The 15,746-nt window shown below is 48.2% G+C and overlaps 5 protein-coding genes across 5 annotated transcripts; 1 reads left to right on the plus strand and 4 right to left on the minus strand.

Moving 5' to 3' along the window:
* Positions 1 to 3,853, minus strand: TOT_010000421 (HSP70 chaperone; the record flags this gene model as incomplete). The annotated part of the gene is made up of 5 exons (XM_009690962.1): positions 1 to 175; positions 255 to 369; positions 577 to 1,796; positions 1,932 to 2,117; positions 2,295 to 3,853. 5 exons carry the CDS (start codon positions 3,851 to 3,853, stop codon positions 1 to 3), a joined length of 3,255 nt encoding a protein of 1,084 aa, XP_009689257.1.
* Positions 3,854 to 4,349: 496 nt separating this feature from the next.
* On the minus strand, positions 4,350 to 7,307 carry TOT_010000422 (conserved hypothetical protein; the record flags this gene model as incomplete). The annotated part of the gene is made up of 2 exons (XM_009690963.1): positions 4,350 to 4,694; positions 4,911 to 7,307. The coding sequence occupies 2 exons, from the start codon at positions 7,305 to 7,307 to the stop codon at positions 4,350 to 4,352; spliced, it is 2,742 nt and encodes a 913-aa protein (XP_009689258.1).
* A 753-nt stretch (positions 7,308 to 8,060) lies between these two features.
* TOT_010000423 (uncharacterized protein) lies at positions 8,061 to 10,313 on the minus strand (the record flags this gene model as incomplete). Its single annotated transcript, XM_009690964.1, has 4 exons — positions 8,061 to 8,582; positions 8,614 to 8,702; positions 8,822 to 9,159; positions 9,190 to 10,313. 4 exons carry the CDS (start codon positions 10,311 to 10,313, stop codon positions 8,061 to 8,063), a joined length of 2,073 nt encoding a protein of 690 aa, XP_009689259.1.
* A 367-nt stretch (positions 10,314 to 10,680) lies between these two features.
* On the plus strand, positions 10,681 to 13,665 carry TOT_010000424 (conserved hypothetical protein; the record flags this gene model as incomplete). Its single annotated transcript, XM_009690965.1, has 1 exon — positions 10,681 to 13,665. One exon carries the CDS (start codon positions 10,681 to 10,683, stop codon positions 13,663 to 13,665), a length of 2,985 nt encoding a protein of 994 aa, XP_009689260.1.
* Positions 13,666 to 13,927: 262 nt separating this feature from the next.
* TOT_010000425 (U4/U6 small nuclear ribonucleoprotein) lies at positions 13,928 to 15,514 on the minus strand (the record flags this gene model as incomplete). The annotated part of the gene is made up of 1 exon (XM_009690966.1): positions 13,928 to 15,514. The coding sequence occupies one exon, from the start codon at positions 15,512 to 15,514 to the stop codon at positions 13,928 to 13,930; it is 1,587 nt and encodes a 528-aa protein (XP_009689261.1).
* Positions 15,515 to 15,746: the final 232 nt, after the last annotated feature.

Consider the following 15,746-nt stretch of genomic DNA (forward strand, 5'->3'; position numbering starts at 1 on the left):
TTACTCGTTTGTGTTTTGTGGTTTTATAGACTCTCTATGGTTCGTTTTATGACTGTTTTTAATACTCGGGTCTATTTCATTGATTGTCATTGTCGCCTTGCAGTTTGTGACGATAAGCTGATAGGTTGCGTGCAAAAGTGATATTTGTACAACCGTAATAGAAATACGTGATAACCTAAATGGTGGATAAACGTAATACGTAGTAACGTAGGTAGTGTGTAAGCGCGTATGTATATTTTTTAGTAAATTATAACTCAGAGTGCAGTGGATCGTCTTTTGAGACACTGGGACCCTCTGGGTCCCTTTTAATTCCACCGGCTGTCCATCCGTCGTCTGATTCCTGGGGGCGTTTTGCCGCTTCTTCAGTGCCTGTGCCAGTTTTGCCAGTACTGGTAGTCGTAGTACTGTCACTGGTGCTAGTAGTTGCAGTACTAGTTTTGCCAGTTCCATCACCAGTACTAGTGCTACTACTACCATAGCCACTATCACTACCAGTTTTACCGCTAGCACTACCACTATCATCAGTAGTGTCACTACCACTAGCACTACCAGAATCGCTGTCGGCGTCACTGGCACTGGCGTCCTTGCCACCCTCGCCGATGGTCTCACCTTCGGCGGCGGCGGCCTCCTTGGCTGCGTCCTGAGGCGGCTGAATCTGCTGCAGGTTCTTCAGGAGCATTCGCGCCAGGTCGACCTTCGACTTGACCGAGGCGTGGTCGAACAGGCCCTCCTCGAAGAGCGGCCTCTTCGCCTGGTCCTGCTTAACCTGCTCCCACCAGGCGACGCTGTTCCTGAACATCTCGAGCGTCGAGGCGCTGTCGCTCAAGTACGGCTTCTCGGCCAGCAGCTGCGCCAGCTTCTCCTGGAGGTCCGCGAACTCCGCATCTGTCGACTTGACCAGCGACTCCCTGTTGACGTTGCTGTCCATTCTCCTGTATATCGGCGCCCCCAGCTCGTTAAGCTCCTCCAGGTGCTTCTTGAAGGTCTCCAGCGTCGCCTTGTACGAGTGTTCTTCGAACCAGTCCAGCAGCGACTTAACCTTTTCGCTCAACGCCTGCTCCTCGTTCGGCCTACACGCTGCTTTGAAGTCCTGCGACCTCAGCACTGCTTTGTACTTGTACAGCATCGACTCGAGCTTATTCTTCAGGTGGCTTCTTTCCAGCGCCAGCTTGTCTCTGATAACCAGCGTCTCTATGTTTTTCATAGTCTCCTTCAGCTTGTTGTCGTGGTACAGGTCCATCGTGTTGTCCACAAACTTCAGGTCCACTTGCTCCTCGTTTAGCTTATGCATCAGCTTTTCCTTGAGGCTTTCCTTTGTCTGTTTTTCTCCCTTTTCTTTCGCCGTTTCCTTCTTGTGATCTGACTTCTTCCTTTCATGTTCCTTGTCGCCTGCTTTATCGGCTTCTTTGTCTCCACCAGCTCCAGATTTAGTCGTAACATCTTTATCTTCTGTTTCTTTAGCAGCGGATTTAGTTGCATCTCCAGAACCAGATTTAGCAGCAGAGTCGGCTGCGGCACCAGCGTCCTTGGCGTCGCTGGCTTTACTCGCACCGGCGTCTTTGTCTTCGCTGAACTTACTCGACGTTTTCCCACCGCTTGTCTCTTGCTGCTTTTGCTTTTCCTCGTGCTTTTCCTCGTGCACGCCATGTTTATCGCCAGCACCTGTGCTCGACGTGGTTGTGGTACCCGTTGTCGTACTGTGGGCACTGGCGCCTGCTTCCAGCCCCTCGTCCTCGTTTGTTGACTCCTCTGAGGACGCGTGCTCTACGTCCGATACCTCAGTCGGCGCCTCAGTGCTGACTTCTCCATCCTCTGCCACTTGCGATTCCGTCGTGACTGAGTCGTCCAGGCCCTCAGACTCTTCGTCCAGCCCCTTGTCTTTCAAATCCTCAAGGCTGCTGAACGTGTGTTCTGACGTCGTCGGGTCATACGTCTTACTCAGTTTCTTGTCTCCGTGCTTCCTCACTGGCTTTCCTGACACTTTAACGAGGCGTATCACTCCATTTTCCGTCTTAAAGGTCAAACTCACCTGGGCCACTCTATGTTTCTTCTGACTCAGCAGCGTGTCCTCGACGCCCGTCACCTTGTAGTCCAGCACCTTTACCTCCGCAAGGGAGCTATCCGATAAATCTACTTTTGGATTCTTTGGCGACTTCCCGTGTTTGTCTGTATGTGGACTCGCTTTGTCTGCTTTGCCCTGTTTGTCGCTAGCGTTTGCCTTGTCACTGGCTTTGGTATTGTCGCTAGCGTTTGCCCTGTCACTAGCGTTTGCACTGTCACTAGCGTTGGCCGACTCTGAGGCCGTGTACCTCTCGTATATTGATAAGTTGAAACTGCTTGATGTGTTAACTTTGACTACTTTAGAGTGGTTTATCCTGTCTCCCGATTTGTACAGGGTCACTCTCTTGTCCAAGTCCGGGCCTCTGACGTGTAGCACGTACTCGAAGACTGCATTATCGTACAATTCTATTTTTTTCATTCTGAAGAACGGGTTGTGCGCCGCCGCCAGGTAGCCGCAACCCATCGCTATCGACTCCTCTGCGTTCAGGTGAAAGCCCAGGTGCAGCGGCTTGACGCTCTCCGAGAGCTTCGTCGTCACCGAGGGCACTCTCCAGGCTCCGCCCAGCATCTCTACGCTGTCCAGGTCGCTCAGCTTTAGGTTTGCCTCCCTCAGCGCCATGTTGAGCGGCTCACTCAGCTTCTGCAGCACCGGGTCCAGCAGCTTGTCGTAGTCCGACCTCGTGAGCTTGACGTTCAGGTGCTTGTTCTTCACCAGGTTGTCCACCTCCACTGAGGCTGTTTCCGAGAGCGACAGCTTCATCTTCGCCTTGTTGACGCTCTTCAGGAGCTTCTGCAGCGACCTTGGGTTTCCTGGCATCAGCTTAACGTTGTTGTCCGACTCGAACTTGTCCCTCAGGTACTCCGCCAGCAGCAGGTCGTGCTGTCTTCCTCCTATTCCTGGGTACGTCACGCAGGAGAGTGTCCTTATTTGCGGGTGGTCCTTCGACTTCGGCGGCGGCACTCTCGCCTCCACCACTCCCACATTCGCTCCTGAGCTTCCCAGGTCGTAGTACAGTATCTTCTTCGTGCCTGGCGCCATTTCCAGCGTGTTGAGCCATGCTGCTGCTGTGATCCCGTGCACCAGGTCCACCACTTTCAGTCCAGCGCTTTCGGCTGCGAATACAAGTGCCCTTCTCTGGTTCTGTGTGTAGTTACAGGGTATTGATATTACTGCCATCATTTCCACCTTCGAGTCGTGCGACTCGATTGCCTTCACTGACACCAGCTTGTCTAGTGCCACGTTTTTCAGGTGGTTGAAGAAGTGCGCTGTCGCCTCCTCCAGACCCACCATGGAATCCTTCAACACCTTCAGGTGCAACTGCCCGTCCTTGCTCACTCCGAACTCGTAGGGCGTGTAATCCCAGTGGAACGACACGTTGTTCCTTTTCAGCGTTTCCACTACGTCTGAGGCCTTCACTGTCGACATTCGCGTCCACTTAGAGCTTGACGCGAACGGAATTCCCAGCAGGTGTGCTGATTTTTGTAAGGTTTTACTCGGATCCTTCAGTGCGAACGACGACGCCTCCTTATCAAACAAGCGCGTGTCTCCGAGCAGGTAAACTGCATTTTCGAACTTCCTACTGCCTGTGCCGGTGAGTAGTATGTCAGGTCTGTGGCCGCGGAAAGCAATGGAGGCTTCTACGTATTCTTCACCCCAATCAATACCAAGTGTAACTGTGGTAGAGTTGGCAAATCGGCTTAAGTTGAAAAAGAGTACGAAGACGATAAAAAGAATTTTAATTCTGTATGATAGTGACGTGTAGTTTAAAATACAGAATCGAGTTGATTTCATATTGGTTTATGTTTCGTTGATTTGTCGACTAATTAGTATACATTTTGTGGTTTATTATGTTAATTTGTGTTTTGTTATGTTATCAATAGAAGCTGTTATTGATTCCTGATGCACTACAACTATATCATAAAATACTGATATATGATAGTGACAAATACACGAATGTTAAATATTGTGTGTCAACGACTACGCTTTTGAGTGTGTGAGTTGATGGGTACTTGGAATCTGTAGTTGCACAAACCACTCGCGATATAATCAGTTAGTGTGTCTGGGTGGCCTGTATCTCCTGTGTCGACTACTCACATTTACACCAATTCTGAGTTTATAATACTCCAACGCGTTCTTTAAAATAGAGTTATTTAGATAATATCAGTGTTATGTACTTTTACTGCATTTGTTGTACAGAATCTTTGGGCCTGCACATTTTTAAATTTATAGATAACCATGTACATAAATTTCTAATTAGAATGTAGTTAAGTTTTGTTATATTAGGTGGTTAGCATTGATAAAACGTAATGTTTATCTTTGAGATTAGCAAGTAGATCAGGAACAGAATCCATCCAGTGATCGTGCCGATAAAAAACGAAAAGTAATTTTCATCAACCTGCTTGAAGTTACCCTTGTAGAATGCGATAGTGTAGTCGGAAAGATCAAGTCGCTTCAGGCACTTGCACACGCAGCCGGAGCACTTTCCGGTTTCGTTGCAGCACTTGGCATCCTTGCTATGAATAACGGTTTTCTCGCAAACTGCGCATCCGAAGTTCGCAGATTTTGTGCAGCAGCACCCGCAGCTTGAGCACGATGCATCAGAAGGGTTACAACAGCACGCCTGCAAATCAAACTGTACCCGGGCCCACGAGTTGTTTGAAGCAAACGATAGGCACACGAAGTTGATGGACGTTAAAATAATGTAAGCCCTGTCGTTCTTTAAATCGAAGCCCTTCCTATAAATCCGATACAAAAATACAACCAAGAATAGTATGACAGAAACAACAGTTGAAAACAAATCCAAAGTCTTAATATGATTGGTAATGCCAGAACTGCGCTTAAAAACAACGACGGTTGTAAAGAAGTTGTAAATGCTTATGACACAAAGGGAAGAGAGAATGTATCTATTAGGATTAGAGTTTAGAAGAACCGCAAAGCCGTAAATGGAAAGAGAACTGTTGATTATCCTAGTGTAGAACTGACTATCCAAAGGCTTTTGAAAGAAAACAGCCGGGTCAAAAAAAAGAAAAGCAGGAGATGGCAGTTTCGCCAACCTAAAGTCCAAAAAATTGTCAATTTCATAAGGAAAGTAAAGATATAAAACGATCGAAAAAACCAAACAGAAGAAAAAGACTAAGCTCCAGACGATTAAATATGCGATTTTGTAGCGCAGAACTGAATTGTGGAAAAACCGTAGCACGAAGTAGAGAGTAGGCACGAACCCCCAATGAACAAGAGATAAGAAATGAGATCGCTCGACGTAAGTGATTTTAAAGTTGTAGTAAGCCAGCATGTTGATAAAAATGAAGAAAGTGAGGCCGTAGAAAAAGAGAAGAACAGCAAACGCGTACATAAAGGTCGGGCGGCGCACAAAGTAGGTGAGATAGAGCAGGCAGACCTTGAAAATAGCCAAAAAAACCACAAACACGGTGATGTTCACGTAATCAGGGCTCCTCTTAACGTAGAAGGCCCACACAAGGTGAGGCAGGATGAAGAACAAGACATAGAAAATGATGCAAGCCGTCCGCTCGGATTTGAAGCCAAGAGACTCAGAAAACTTGAAAATTGAAATGAGGACCAGAAACGCGTTGCTGACGTAGTAGAGTGAAAAGGAGCCTAGCACGACGGCGATGGTGATGTTCTTCTGCTCCGAGTAGTCCTTTAGCCCCTTGAGCCTCAGCCTGAATTCGTCCATGGTCCACTTCCTCTCGCGGAACCCCGCGCTGATGGTGATGAAGACGCAGAGAACAACGAAGGGAATGAACCAGAGAAATATGCTCAGGATCTTGAAGCTGGAGTCGTCGCCGGCGTCCTCATCCTCAGTGGGATTTAAGTGGCAGTAGACCGAGTACACGATCGAGACGGAGATGAGCGCTGCGATGACGTAGAGAGCCTGCTTGGGGGACCGCTTGTAAATGCGGTCTAGCACGTACTGAAGGCCAGTGCCGACGACGAAGCCGACGCCGTAAGAGATGCCCATTAGCGTGCACTCGTTGTCCGTGTGGTGCTCGCTGATGTAACTTATCGTCTGCTGCTCGCTCGAGGAGGACACGATGGCGAACAGGACGATGGAAACAATGCCGTAAATCTCCGAAGTGCTGGTGAAGCAGAAGAAGGAGATGATGTGGAAGACGTAAATCACGGAGGAAGTGATGTGAATGCCGGCAAACTGGTTGAAAAAGGAAATTATGGGCGTGGGCACGAAGACAAACAGCAAAATCAGAGGGAACAGGTCCAGCAGCCTCTGGTTGTAGTGGAAGTACGACGAGAACATCTTCCTGTAGTACACGGAGCAGTTCACGGGGATCGAGAAGACGATGAGGTTGAGCCAGAGTCGAGAGTTGCTCAGCTTGGCCCCGAGCTCCGAAAACCCCTTGTCAGTGCGCGAGTGGATCTTGAGGGGGACGAAGAGGAGCGTGAGCATGAACGAGGGCACGATCCCCCAGAGCAGGTACGAGCCGAGGACCTCGTAAAACCGCAGCCGGAACCGCCGCATGGCCCTGTGCATGAGCACGGGCAGAATGGCGCACATGTTGTCGAAGAAGATGACCATGCCGTCCGCAAGGCTGGTCGCCTCGGGGAAGAGCCTGCCCAGGTGCACCGACGTGATGAAAATGGCGCCGCCGAAGACGCCCCAAAAGGCGAAGGACATCTTCAGCCAGGCCCTACTCGAGTGGAAGAAGAAGATGGACAAAAAGGCCATGAAGCCGAACATGTACCCTGAGATCATCACCGGGTAAAGTCCGAGGTAGTCGGTGAGTGGGCCCGCCACGGAGTAGGTGAGGAACTCCGAGTAGAAGATGTAGAGCGCCAGCTGCCCAATGGCGTCCCTCTGCTCGTCGCAAACCACAACCCCAGGCACCGCTGCCGAAACCTCCCTCTGCGTGCACAGCTCCGAGAAGACCATGTCGTCGACGAGGATCCTCTCGAAGACGGGCCAGTTGTAGTACAAGCTGGAAGTGAGGAAAATTATGATAGAATAGACGAGGAGAACTGAAAAGGGACTGATGTTGAAGGGGCACGCTTGAATCTGCGTTTTAATAGATATCTCCTCAGATCCCTTTTTGTCGTTTACGCCGTCATTGCCCTTTAAACCGTTATTGCCGATTAACCCTTCTTTGCCAGTTACACCGTTGTTGATGCCACTTGATGCCTGTGTAGCCTTAGCAACGCCGTTATTTGGTCCCTTGTTTCCTGCCTTTGCTTTTCCTGTACTTTGTGCTTCTGGTTTTTTAGTTTCTGTCATGTTCACATCAACAGTGCGAAGAGAATTTATTTAATTATATTGAGTTGAGTCAGGAATTCAATGACTAAACTTCTGCCGAAATGGAATTTTCCAATTAAATATACTGCATAGATCTTGTAAAAAAACTTCATTCCGCAATGCGATTAGTTGAAACAGATTGAATCTTTGTCGACTGCGAGTCCCTGTGTTGTGTTCACTACAGATAAGACGGTAAGATGATAGAATCGGGAAGAATACGTGTCAATTAGTCAGAAGATTTAAAATAGCCTTAGACCCTGGGTTAGCAAGTGTGTTTATGATCCTTCAACCATCCACAAGTAGTCGATAGTGAATAAAACTGAGAATACCGACATTTGAAGCTATTTAGGCGTTATAGCGGTTATGGTAAATTATTAAATGCTAATTGAAGTAGTTTCAGCAAAGTGTGTGAGTAAATCGCACGAGAACGCCTTGTGATAGTGACGTGTAGTTTAAAATACAGAATCGAGTTGATTTCATATTGGTTTATGTTTCGTTGATTTGTCGACTAATTAGTATACATTTTGTGGTTTATTATGTTAATTTGTGTTTTGTTATGTTATCAATAGAAGCTGTTATTGATTCCTGATGCACTACAACTATATCATAAAATACTGATATATGATAGTGACAAATACACGAATGTTAAATATTGTGTGTCAACGACTACGCTTTTGAGTGTGTGAGTTGATGGGTACTTGGAATCTGTAGTTGCACAAACCACTCGCGATATAATCAGTTAGTGTGTCTGGGTGGCCTGTATCTCCTGTGTCGACTACTCACATTTACACCAATTCTGAGTTTATAATACTCCAAAGCGTTCGTTAAATCATGACTGTTTATCATATCAGTCTTATTTGTTTTTGAAAGTGCCTCTGGTGTCATGGATTCCTCGGTTATTTGCTTGTTGATCTCTTCCCACCTTTTACAGGCCATATCCAGGGTTGCGTTAATCTTCTTCTTGTGGTTCTTTATGATCTCCTTCCAAAGTTGCTTTTTGGTTTTCACACCAGTTTCTTTCTCGCCTCTAATTAGTTGTTTCTGTTCTCCCATCTTTTTAACTTGAGACTTCAGGTACGTAACATTCTCAGTTTTGGACTTATGGTCCCTCGACACCTTGAGGTTGCGTTTAATGAATGGCAACCTAACAATGGTTCCTGAGCAGAATGTCTTCAAAACGTTGCTTCTATAGTATTTCTTGTACTTTGCCTTGGAAACAGTTTCATCAGGCTCCTTTGGAATACTGATCACCACCGGCTAAATCATTGTTAATTAATCTTGCACATACCGTGTCGTGCTTCGCGTAGTCGCGATCGACGTAGCAGTGTGATATGTACATTCCTAAAGCGGGGCTGAAGGCAGAGGAGGTCACCAATCCTAAATAAGTTTGTTCTGTTTACACCTAACAAATCTCTACAACTGATAGTGATTACGCCTAATAATCTAATTACACCTAATAGTATGTTTGTGTATCAACTATGTCTGCCTGAATTAACTATTACCTATTGGCATCCTCGTTGACCTTGTTAACACTTTGCAACTTGGCGTCAGCATTGTACTTGAGATGAGACCCACTCTCCTAAAAATTGAGGTAAGGTTGCGTGTTACGTACATCTTCGATATTCCGTCCACAATGTTGTGGCCAAAGTTCCTGTGGCCGAATATTATTTTACTTCGTATCTTCTCCACGTCCACGTTCCACATCAGCGACGAGTGCAGGGGCGTCGACTCTGGCGTCAGGTCGACCTCCGGCCTTACTACTCCGCTTTCCAGCCTTGCGATATCGTACGTTTCAAACCCTATTTTCCTTACGCTCCCGTGGGACAGCAGCAAACTGACGTATTACATTAGGTTGTGCACTTACTTCTTAAATTCTGCAAAACACTCGGAGGGTACTATGAACTCCAGGCCCTCCTCCACATCTGATACTCGGTAGCAAATAATTTTACAATCCTTGCTCGTAAAATTTATGTAAAAGCTCTTCATGAACAGTTTCGGGAATCCCGAGTCTCGGTTTTCCAGTCCACCAGAATCCTTGGGTGCCGATCCGTCCATATGCTCAATTGTCATCTGATTTCGTTTGTCTTCCAGCAACTCTGCGAAAACTTCACGTGAAAGGGGCCCGTATAGGTTGACCACCTTGAATTTATCCTGTGGACTCACTTTTACATCCAAAGCAAACGCCTTTAGGTGAACTGAGTAGGAGCTGATGTAGTCTAACACATCGTTCTTCTTATTCCCTGTTGTCACCAACAGGTAGTGGCCGTCAAGCTTCGAAACGAAGCACGTGTCCAAAATTACACCTTTGGAGTCAAGAAGGCAGCTGTACTTGACGTCGCCGGCACACATTGTGGAAACTGAGGATGAGAGCACTTGATTAAGGAAATACTCTGAATTGGAGCCTGAGACTCTTAAAATGCGTGAACTGGCCTTCTCGAAAAACACTGATAATTTTCTCATGGAATCGTAGTCGGAATGTTGCGATATGTGTGACGAGTGTTCGTTGCTGTGATTGCTTGTATCGATCGTTTCGTGACTCCTGGTCTCACTGCCTTTACTACTCAGAAGTGACCTTGAGTGTTTGTGTACGTTTGATATAGGGTTGTAATTAAATCTGGACTCGACTATTTCTATGATTTTATTATGTACAGGCTGACGGTCCGACGTTAGAGATTTGTAGTTATAAACCAGGTCAAGGTATGAATCGGCCAGTTCATAAAAATCGGTATGACCGCTGTTCACACCTGTCTTGTTTAATTCTATCATCGTGCCTATTAATTTAGTGTCGATGTCGACACATGACTGAAGCTTGAGTCTATCGGCTTCATCGCGTGTTGGAATACTAAAGTTGAGTGAAAGTAGAGGGTCTTTTAGCCATCCGACATTGCGGTAATTAAAATTTTTGCGATTAATCCTGTTTTTGATTAAGTTACGAACGAGGTGATTGCTGCCAGCACGTTTCGCCAAGATTCTATTGACAAACGACATTTAAGTGGAGTTGAACCCAAATATTATGTTACACATTTAAGTTTTATTTGGCGAAATGTATTTATTATGCCAAGGTGTGATTATTCACCCAGGTAGTAAGACAGTATTAATGACATAGCTATGGGGAGCAAAACTAAAATCACGAAAAGGCCCCGGGACCTACGATTTAAATGATATGGGCCCTTTTATTGTATCATAGATTGTGTATTTAACCATATACTTGTAAGTTGACAGAGAAATAGTTTGTCACGCCAATCGGCCGTAAATTTAGTTGAGAGACGATTCAATTCACGATAGTTTTACAAAACCGAATCCGAAATGGATGAAACTCACGTTTTCGTTTTCAATGTAGCATGGTTTTAATAAAATGGCCTGTAAAAGCGACAAGTGTGTCTCGGAGCCGGAGAAACAGATCAGCTCAGACGAACATCCGACACCCTTCAACCTCGGACCGATGGGAGTGCTCATGGTCTTCTGTATCATCATGTCGCTGGCATCCAGTCTGTACCACAACTGGCCAGCCATCGAAAGAATATTTATAGACGACAGGGTGTTCGACTCACTATGCACGGAGCAGCAGAGAAAAAACGCAATTCCAGGCTTCTTCGTGTGCGATAAGCAGAGAGACGCAATCGGAGACCTGACGCTGTACGTGTTCTTCTCAGAGTTCGTGGCCTTCTCGCTCTGCGGACCGCTGGCGGACGTGCTGGGCGTGTATCCGATCCTGAACATCGGCTTCATGGCAGGATTCTTCGCCTTCCTGGCAATCTATTATTTTCACTCGAACCTTGCAGTGCTTAAGCTGGCGTGCTGCTTTTGGGGATTCTCAGGAGGCTCAGTGATCATCGTGTCAGTGCACTTCGCGAGAATGTTCCCAGATACGACGAGTCTGGCGGACGGAATGATGATCTTCTTCGAAAACATATCATCGGTGATACCGATCATAATAGGGAAAATCATGAAGAAGTATAAGCTGACGTACTACCAGGCCTTCGGCTCGTACGTGGTCTGGGGGATCCTGCCGTCGTTCCTGCTGGCAATCACGTTCATCCCCTCGAGAATCGCGTCGAAAAACGAAGACTCGCCGGCGAAGAAGGAACTGGGCGAGGAGCTGAAGAACCAGAAGTTCTGGATGAACCTGGTGGTGTACGCGATCCCAGTGACGTCCTCGGTCTTCTACAGGAAGACGTTCTCGGCCTATTTCCTGAATAACCAGAGGCTGATCCAGGTCTTCCCGATCATACAGCTGTTCGTGTTCGCGCCGACGCCCTTTGTCGCAGTGCTGGACCAGTTCCTGGGAATACACCTGACGTCCTCGCTGCTCTACGTGTGCTACATCGTGGGATTCTGCTGCTTCATGTACCCGACGAGAGCATACGGGCTCATGTCGATCATGTGCTTCGTGGTCGCACACGCGGCGGAGCACCAGATCATGCACTATATCAGCCTCTACCACCCGAACTACGAGTCGACGCTCATGGGAATCTCGTACGCAGTGGTGTGCGTGGTCGGATCGATGCTGGAGAGAATGTTCACGCTGATATACAACAGGATCTCGCCGAGGGCGGTGATATACATCATCTCGGGCCTGCTGGTGCTCTCGATCATATACTCGATCTACTGCCACCTGGACACGGCCTGCGGGAAGACGGACACCAAGAAAATCACGAGTTTCAAGATCATATACGTGATCTTCTGGCTGATCCCGTTTCTGATGCTGTGTCTGGTCCTGTCGGTGAGGGGGCTGTACACGAAGAGGAAGGAGACGAAGAAGCCGACTGATGAAACGCTGGCACAGTACCTGTACCAGAAGATAGCGACGATATCAATCACGTTCTACGCGTTCACATTCTACTACGTAAGCACGGTCTTCCTGGTCCTCGTGTCAATATTCGAGAACTCGAACAAGATGAGGGAGCAGCGGCTGAGAGGGCTCACGCTCTTCGTCTTCCTAATCTGCTTCTTCGTGCTGCCGCAGCTGGTGGTCATCGTGCAGTTCAGGTTCTTCAAAGGATTCGTGAACATCACGGTCTTCACCTTCCTGCTATTCGTGTTCAAGGCGTCGCTATTCGCGGCGAGGTACGTGATACGGTCGAAGTACTTCGTGACCTGCTTCGCAATCTTCCTGTTCATGTACGGATACGTCTTCTTCATGTTCACGTACATGCTCACATTCTACAACATGCAGATCACGTTCGCGGAGAGGAAGTACAGGTCCTCGCTGTTGCACATCGGGAGCACGTTCACTATATTCATTCTCTTCAGGTTCTTCTACAGAGAGCTCGTTAAGTTCACGCGCAAGTACTACGTGCTCTGGGTGTTCACCATGTGCTTCTACCTCTTCTTCGCGACGATCCTGTACCTCTACTTCTCGTACGAGATGGACATTCCGTACACGTGGTACTCGGCGAACCTGTGCTTCCCGAAGGGCCTGAAGGAGGACCCGTCGAAGTACTTCGACGCCACGTGCGTGGGAGTCGTGTCGAACTTTGCGCTGACGATACTCAACTTCGCCCTCATTCTGAGCACGAAGATAACGAAGACGCTGCACTGGCTGTTCCTGGCCCTGGTGACACTGGACTCCCTGGCGGCGCTGACGGTGTTACTGCCCCAAAACATCGGCCTCTGGAACACAGAGACGCCCTGTTGCGTTATATCAGTGGCCTCGATCATCGTGTCTCTGATCCTGATGGCCCTGAGACTGTTTTTCAAGGCAGACACGACCACGGGAACCATGGCGTCCACGGTACTCATGATTTCTAACTTTGTACTCCTGACACTGTCGAACAACCTGTGCTGGCTGAGGGCCCAGTACGAGCTGCAGAAAAAGAGCCTGTGCAACTGCTGCTGCAAAAACCTGGAAAACGGCTGCTGCAATAACGGCTGTTGTGCCAAGAGAGCAGACGGCCAGTGCCATAAGAAGTGCACGTGTATATCCTCGGACTGCAGGCACTGCCACCCCGAGTTGCATCAAGAATTACCGAAAGAAGAGAACGGACAGGAAAAGAACGGAGCGAAAGGTGGAGACGGATCAAATGGCAGCACCGGAGAAGGTCAGAACGGGGGAGCGGAAGAGAACGGGAATGATAATGGAAACGGCAATGGGAATGGTAATGGAAAAAAGAGAAAACCAGTGTATATGGCTTCATGTCTGAGCTGCGAAATAAACAAGTGCTCGAAGACGATTTCAACCAGAGACAATCACATAATATTCTGTTTCTATGAAACGGAGCACCCTGAGGTGAACAAGAAGTTTATGCAATTTTACCTAGGATCTATCCTCGGATGGGCCCTATTCATCATTTACATGGGCATTTCGAAGGATAGATACCAGTTTCACTCGTACCTGTAAATTAATTTTTTTAAAATCGCTGTGCATATTAGTTATTGGTTATTTTTCTGTGTTGTTCTTGTATGCGTTGGTGTGTTTACATTAGTTATTGGTAACAGTGCTTGTATGCGTATGAGTTATTGGTAGCAGTTCTTGTATGGATATCCGTTAGTGTTTGCATACTAGTTATTGGTAAGAGTGCTTGTATGCGTATGAGTTATTGGTAAGAGTGTCAATTTATAATGTGAAAAATAACAAATACGGGTACATAAATGGTAAAAAATTAGTTTAAAAGTCTGTATAGGCTTGAATCGTCCTTGTATTCTGAATTCGGCTTAAAAAGGCGCCAGGTGCGGTCGTAGCCGGCGGAGACTATGGCGGTGGCGTCGGGAGAGACGTGGACGCCCATGACGCGAGTGTCGTCGTTGGTGAGAACCTTGCGGCACTTGTAGACCGAAGTGTCCCAAATCTTCACGTGAGTGTCGAAGGAACTCGTCGCGAGGAAGCGCCCGTACACAGGCTCGAACTGCAGGTCGCTCACGACCTTAGTGTGAGTGAGCAGGGAAGTGATAGGACGGAACTTGCGGAGGTCGAAGATCTTCACGGAGTTGTCGGAGGAGCTCGTGGCGAAAATGTGCGATAGGAGCGGGTGGAAGCTGACGCCAGTGACGTCGGCGTTGTGAACGACCTGCTGGAAAATGTGCCGGCCAGTCCTCAGGTCGAACACGAGGAGGACGCCGTGGGCGTCCCCGGAGGCGATCAGGTTCCCGTCGCCGTTGATGGCGAGCCCGTAGACGGAGTGCGAGTGGCCCTCCTGAACGTACAGCTCCGACAGCTTCTCCAGGTCGAAGAGGACGACGGTCTCGTCGGCGGAGCTCGAGGCCACGAGGTTGTTGCACGGGTGGAAGACCACGCGGTTCACCCGCGACTCGTGGCACCTGCTCGTGTGCTGGCGCATCTCAAACTCCTCGTCCTTGATCTTGGAGAAGGGCTTCCATAGAGTGAGGGAGCCCCCGGAGCCCCCAGAGACCAGGAGGAGGTCGTTGTCGGCGATGCTGGTCGGGTGTGTTCGGTCGTAGCACACGTGGCTCGAGTTGTAGTTCCAGTCGAAGCAGTGGACCATCTCCGAGGAATCGCTCGCTAGCCTTACCACCTGCTTGTACTTCGAGTCGTTGCAGTCGAAGACGCTTATCTCGCCGTTGTAGCTGCTCGAGGCCAGGTAGCGCGCGTTCGGCGAGAACTTGGCCATGGTCAGCGGCCTCGTGGCCGCCAGCTGCGCGAACGCCAGCGACAGGTTCTCCGTCAAAAAGTTGCCGTAGTTCTCGACCTCGTCCTTGTGCTCGTACTGGTCGCAGCTGGCTCTGAACTTGTGGAGGAGCATTTTGCGCTTCACGTTCCGGCTCCAGGCGTAGTGCGCCAGCGAAGTCCTGAAGTGCTTGACGCTGTCGTCGCCCTCGGTGTAGAACAACTCCCGGTCGCCCGTCTCCGAGTTGTCGTACTGGAAGGGCGTGAAGTCTGCGAAGCGCCCCTTCTTGCTGAAGAGGTTCGACATGTCGATGTTGAACATGCGCAGCACCTCGAAGAAGTTGTTGGCCTCCGCCGAGGAGGAAACTGCGAGCTCGACCTCCTTCCCTCTGAAGTGCTCGTCGTACTTGCTCAGCAGCAGCTTCTTCAGCCGTTCTCGGCGCTCGTAGTTCCCCTCGCCGAACAGGATGATGGGCTCCAGCAGTGCGCGGAATATTCGCTTGATGACGACGTCGTTCGTCGTAATGCCGATGTGCAGGTTCGACATGTTCGACTTAAGCTCGAACTGCTTCATAACCTCGGAATCGACACTGTAGGTGTCCGAGGAGGCACTAAGATCAGCCATTTTAGAGTTTAAAAAAACCAGATTTAAAAATTTATTCAGCACCAAATTATATTTCAAATAAGTTTGAAGAATAGCTATGTTACAACAAAATAAGTTAAGAATAATTTTGGATTGACAAAAAATGACTTGATTGTTATTTATAAGCTCTGTATTGGCAATTTTAAAAATATAATAATTTAAATGAGTTTTTAAAGCGATATATATGAGCGTGTTTGTAAAAAAAAATCAAGTT

The sequence above is a fragment of the Theileria orientalis genome, chromosome 1, assembly GCF_000740895.1.
Source record: "Theileria orientalis strain Shintoku DNA, chromosome 1, complete genome".
Taxonomy (NCBI): Eukaryota; Apicomplexa; class Aconoidasida; order Piroplasmida; family Theileriidae; genus Theileria; species Theileria orientalis.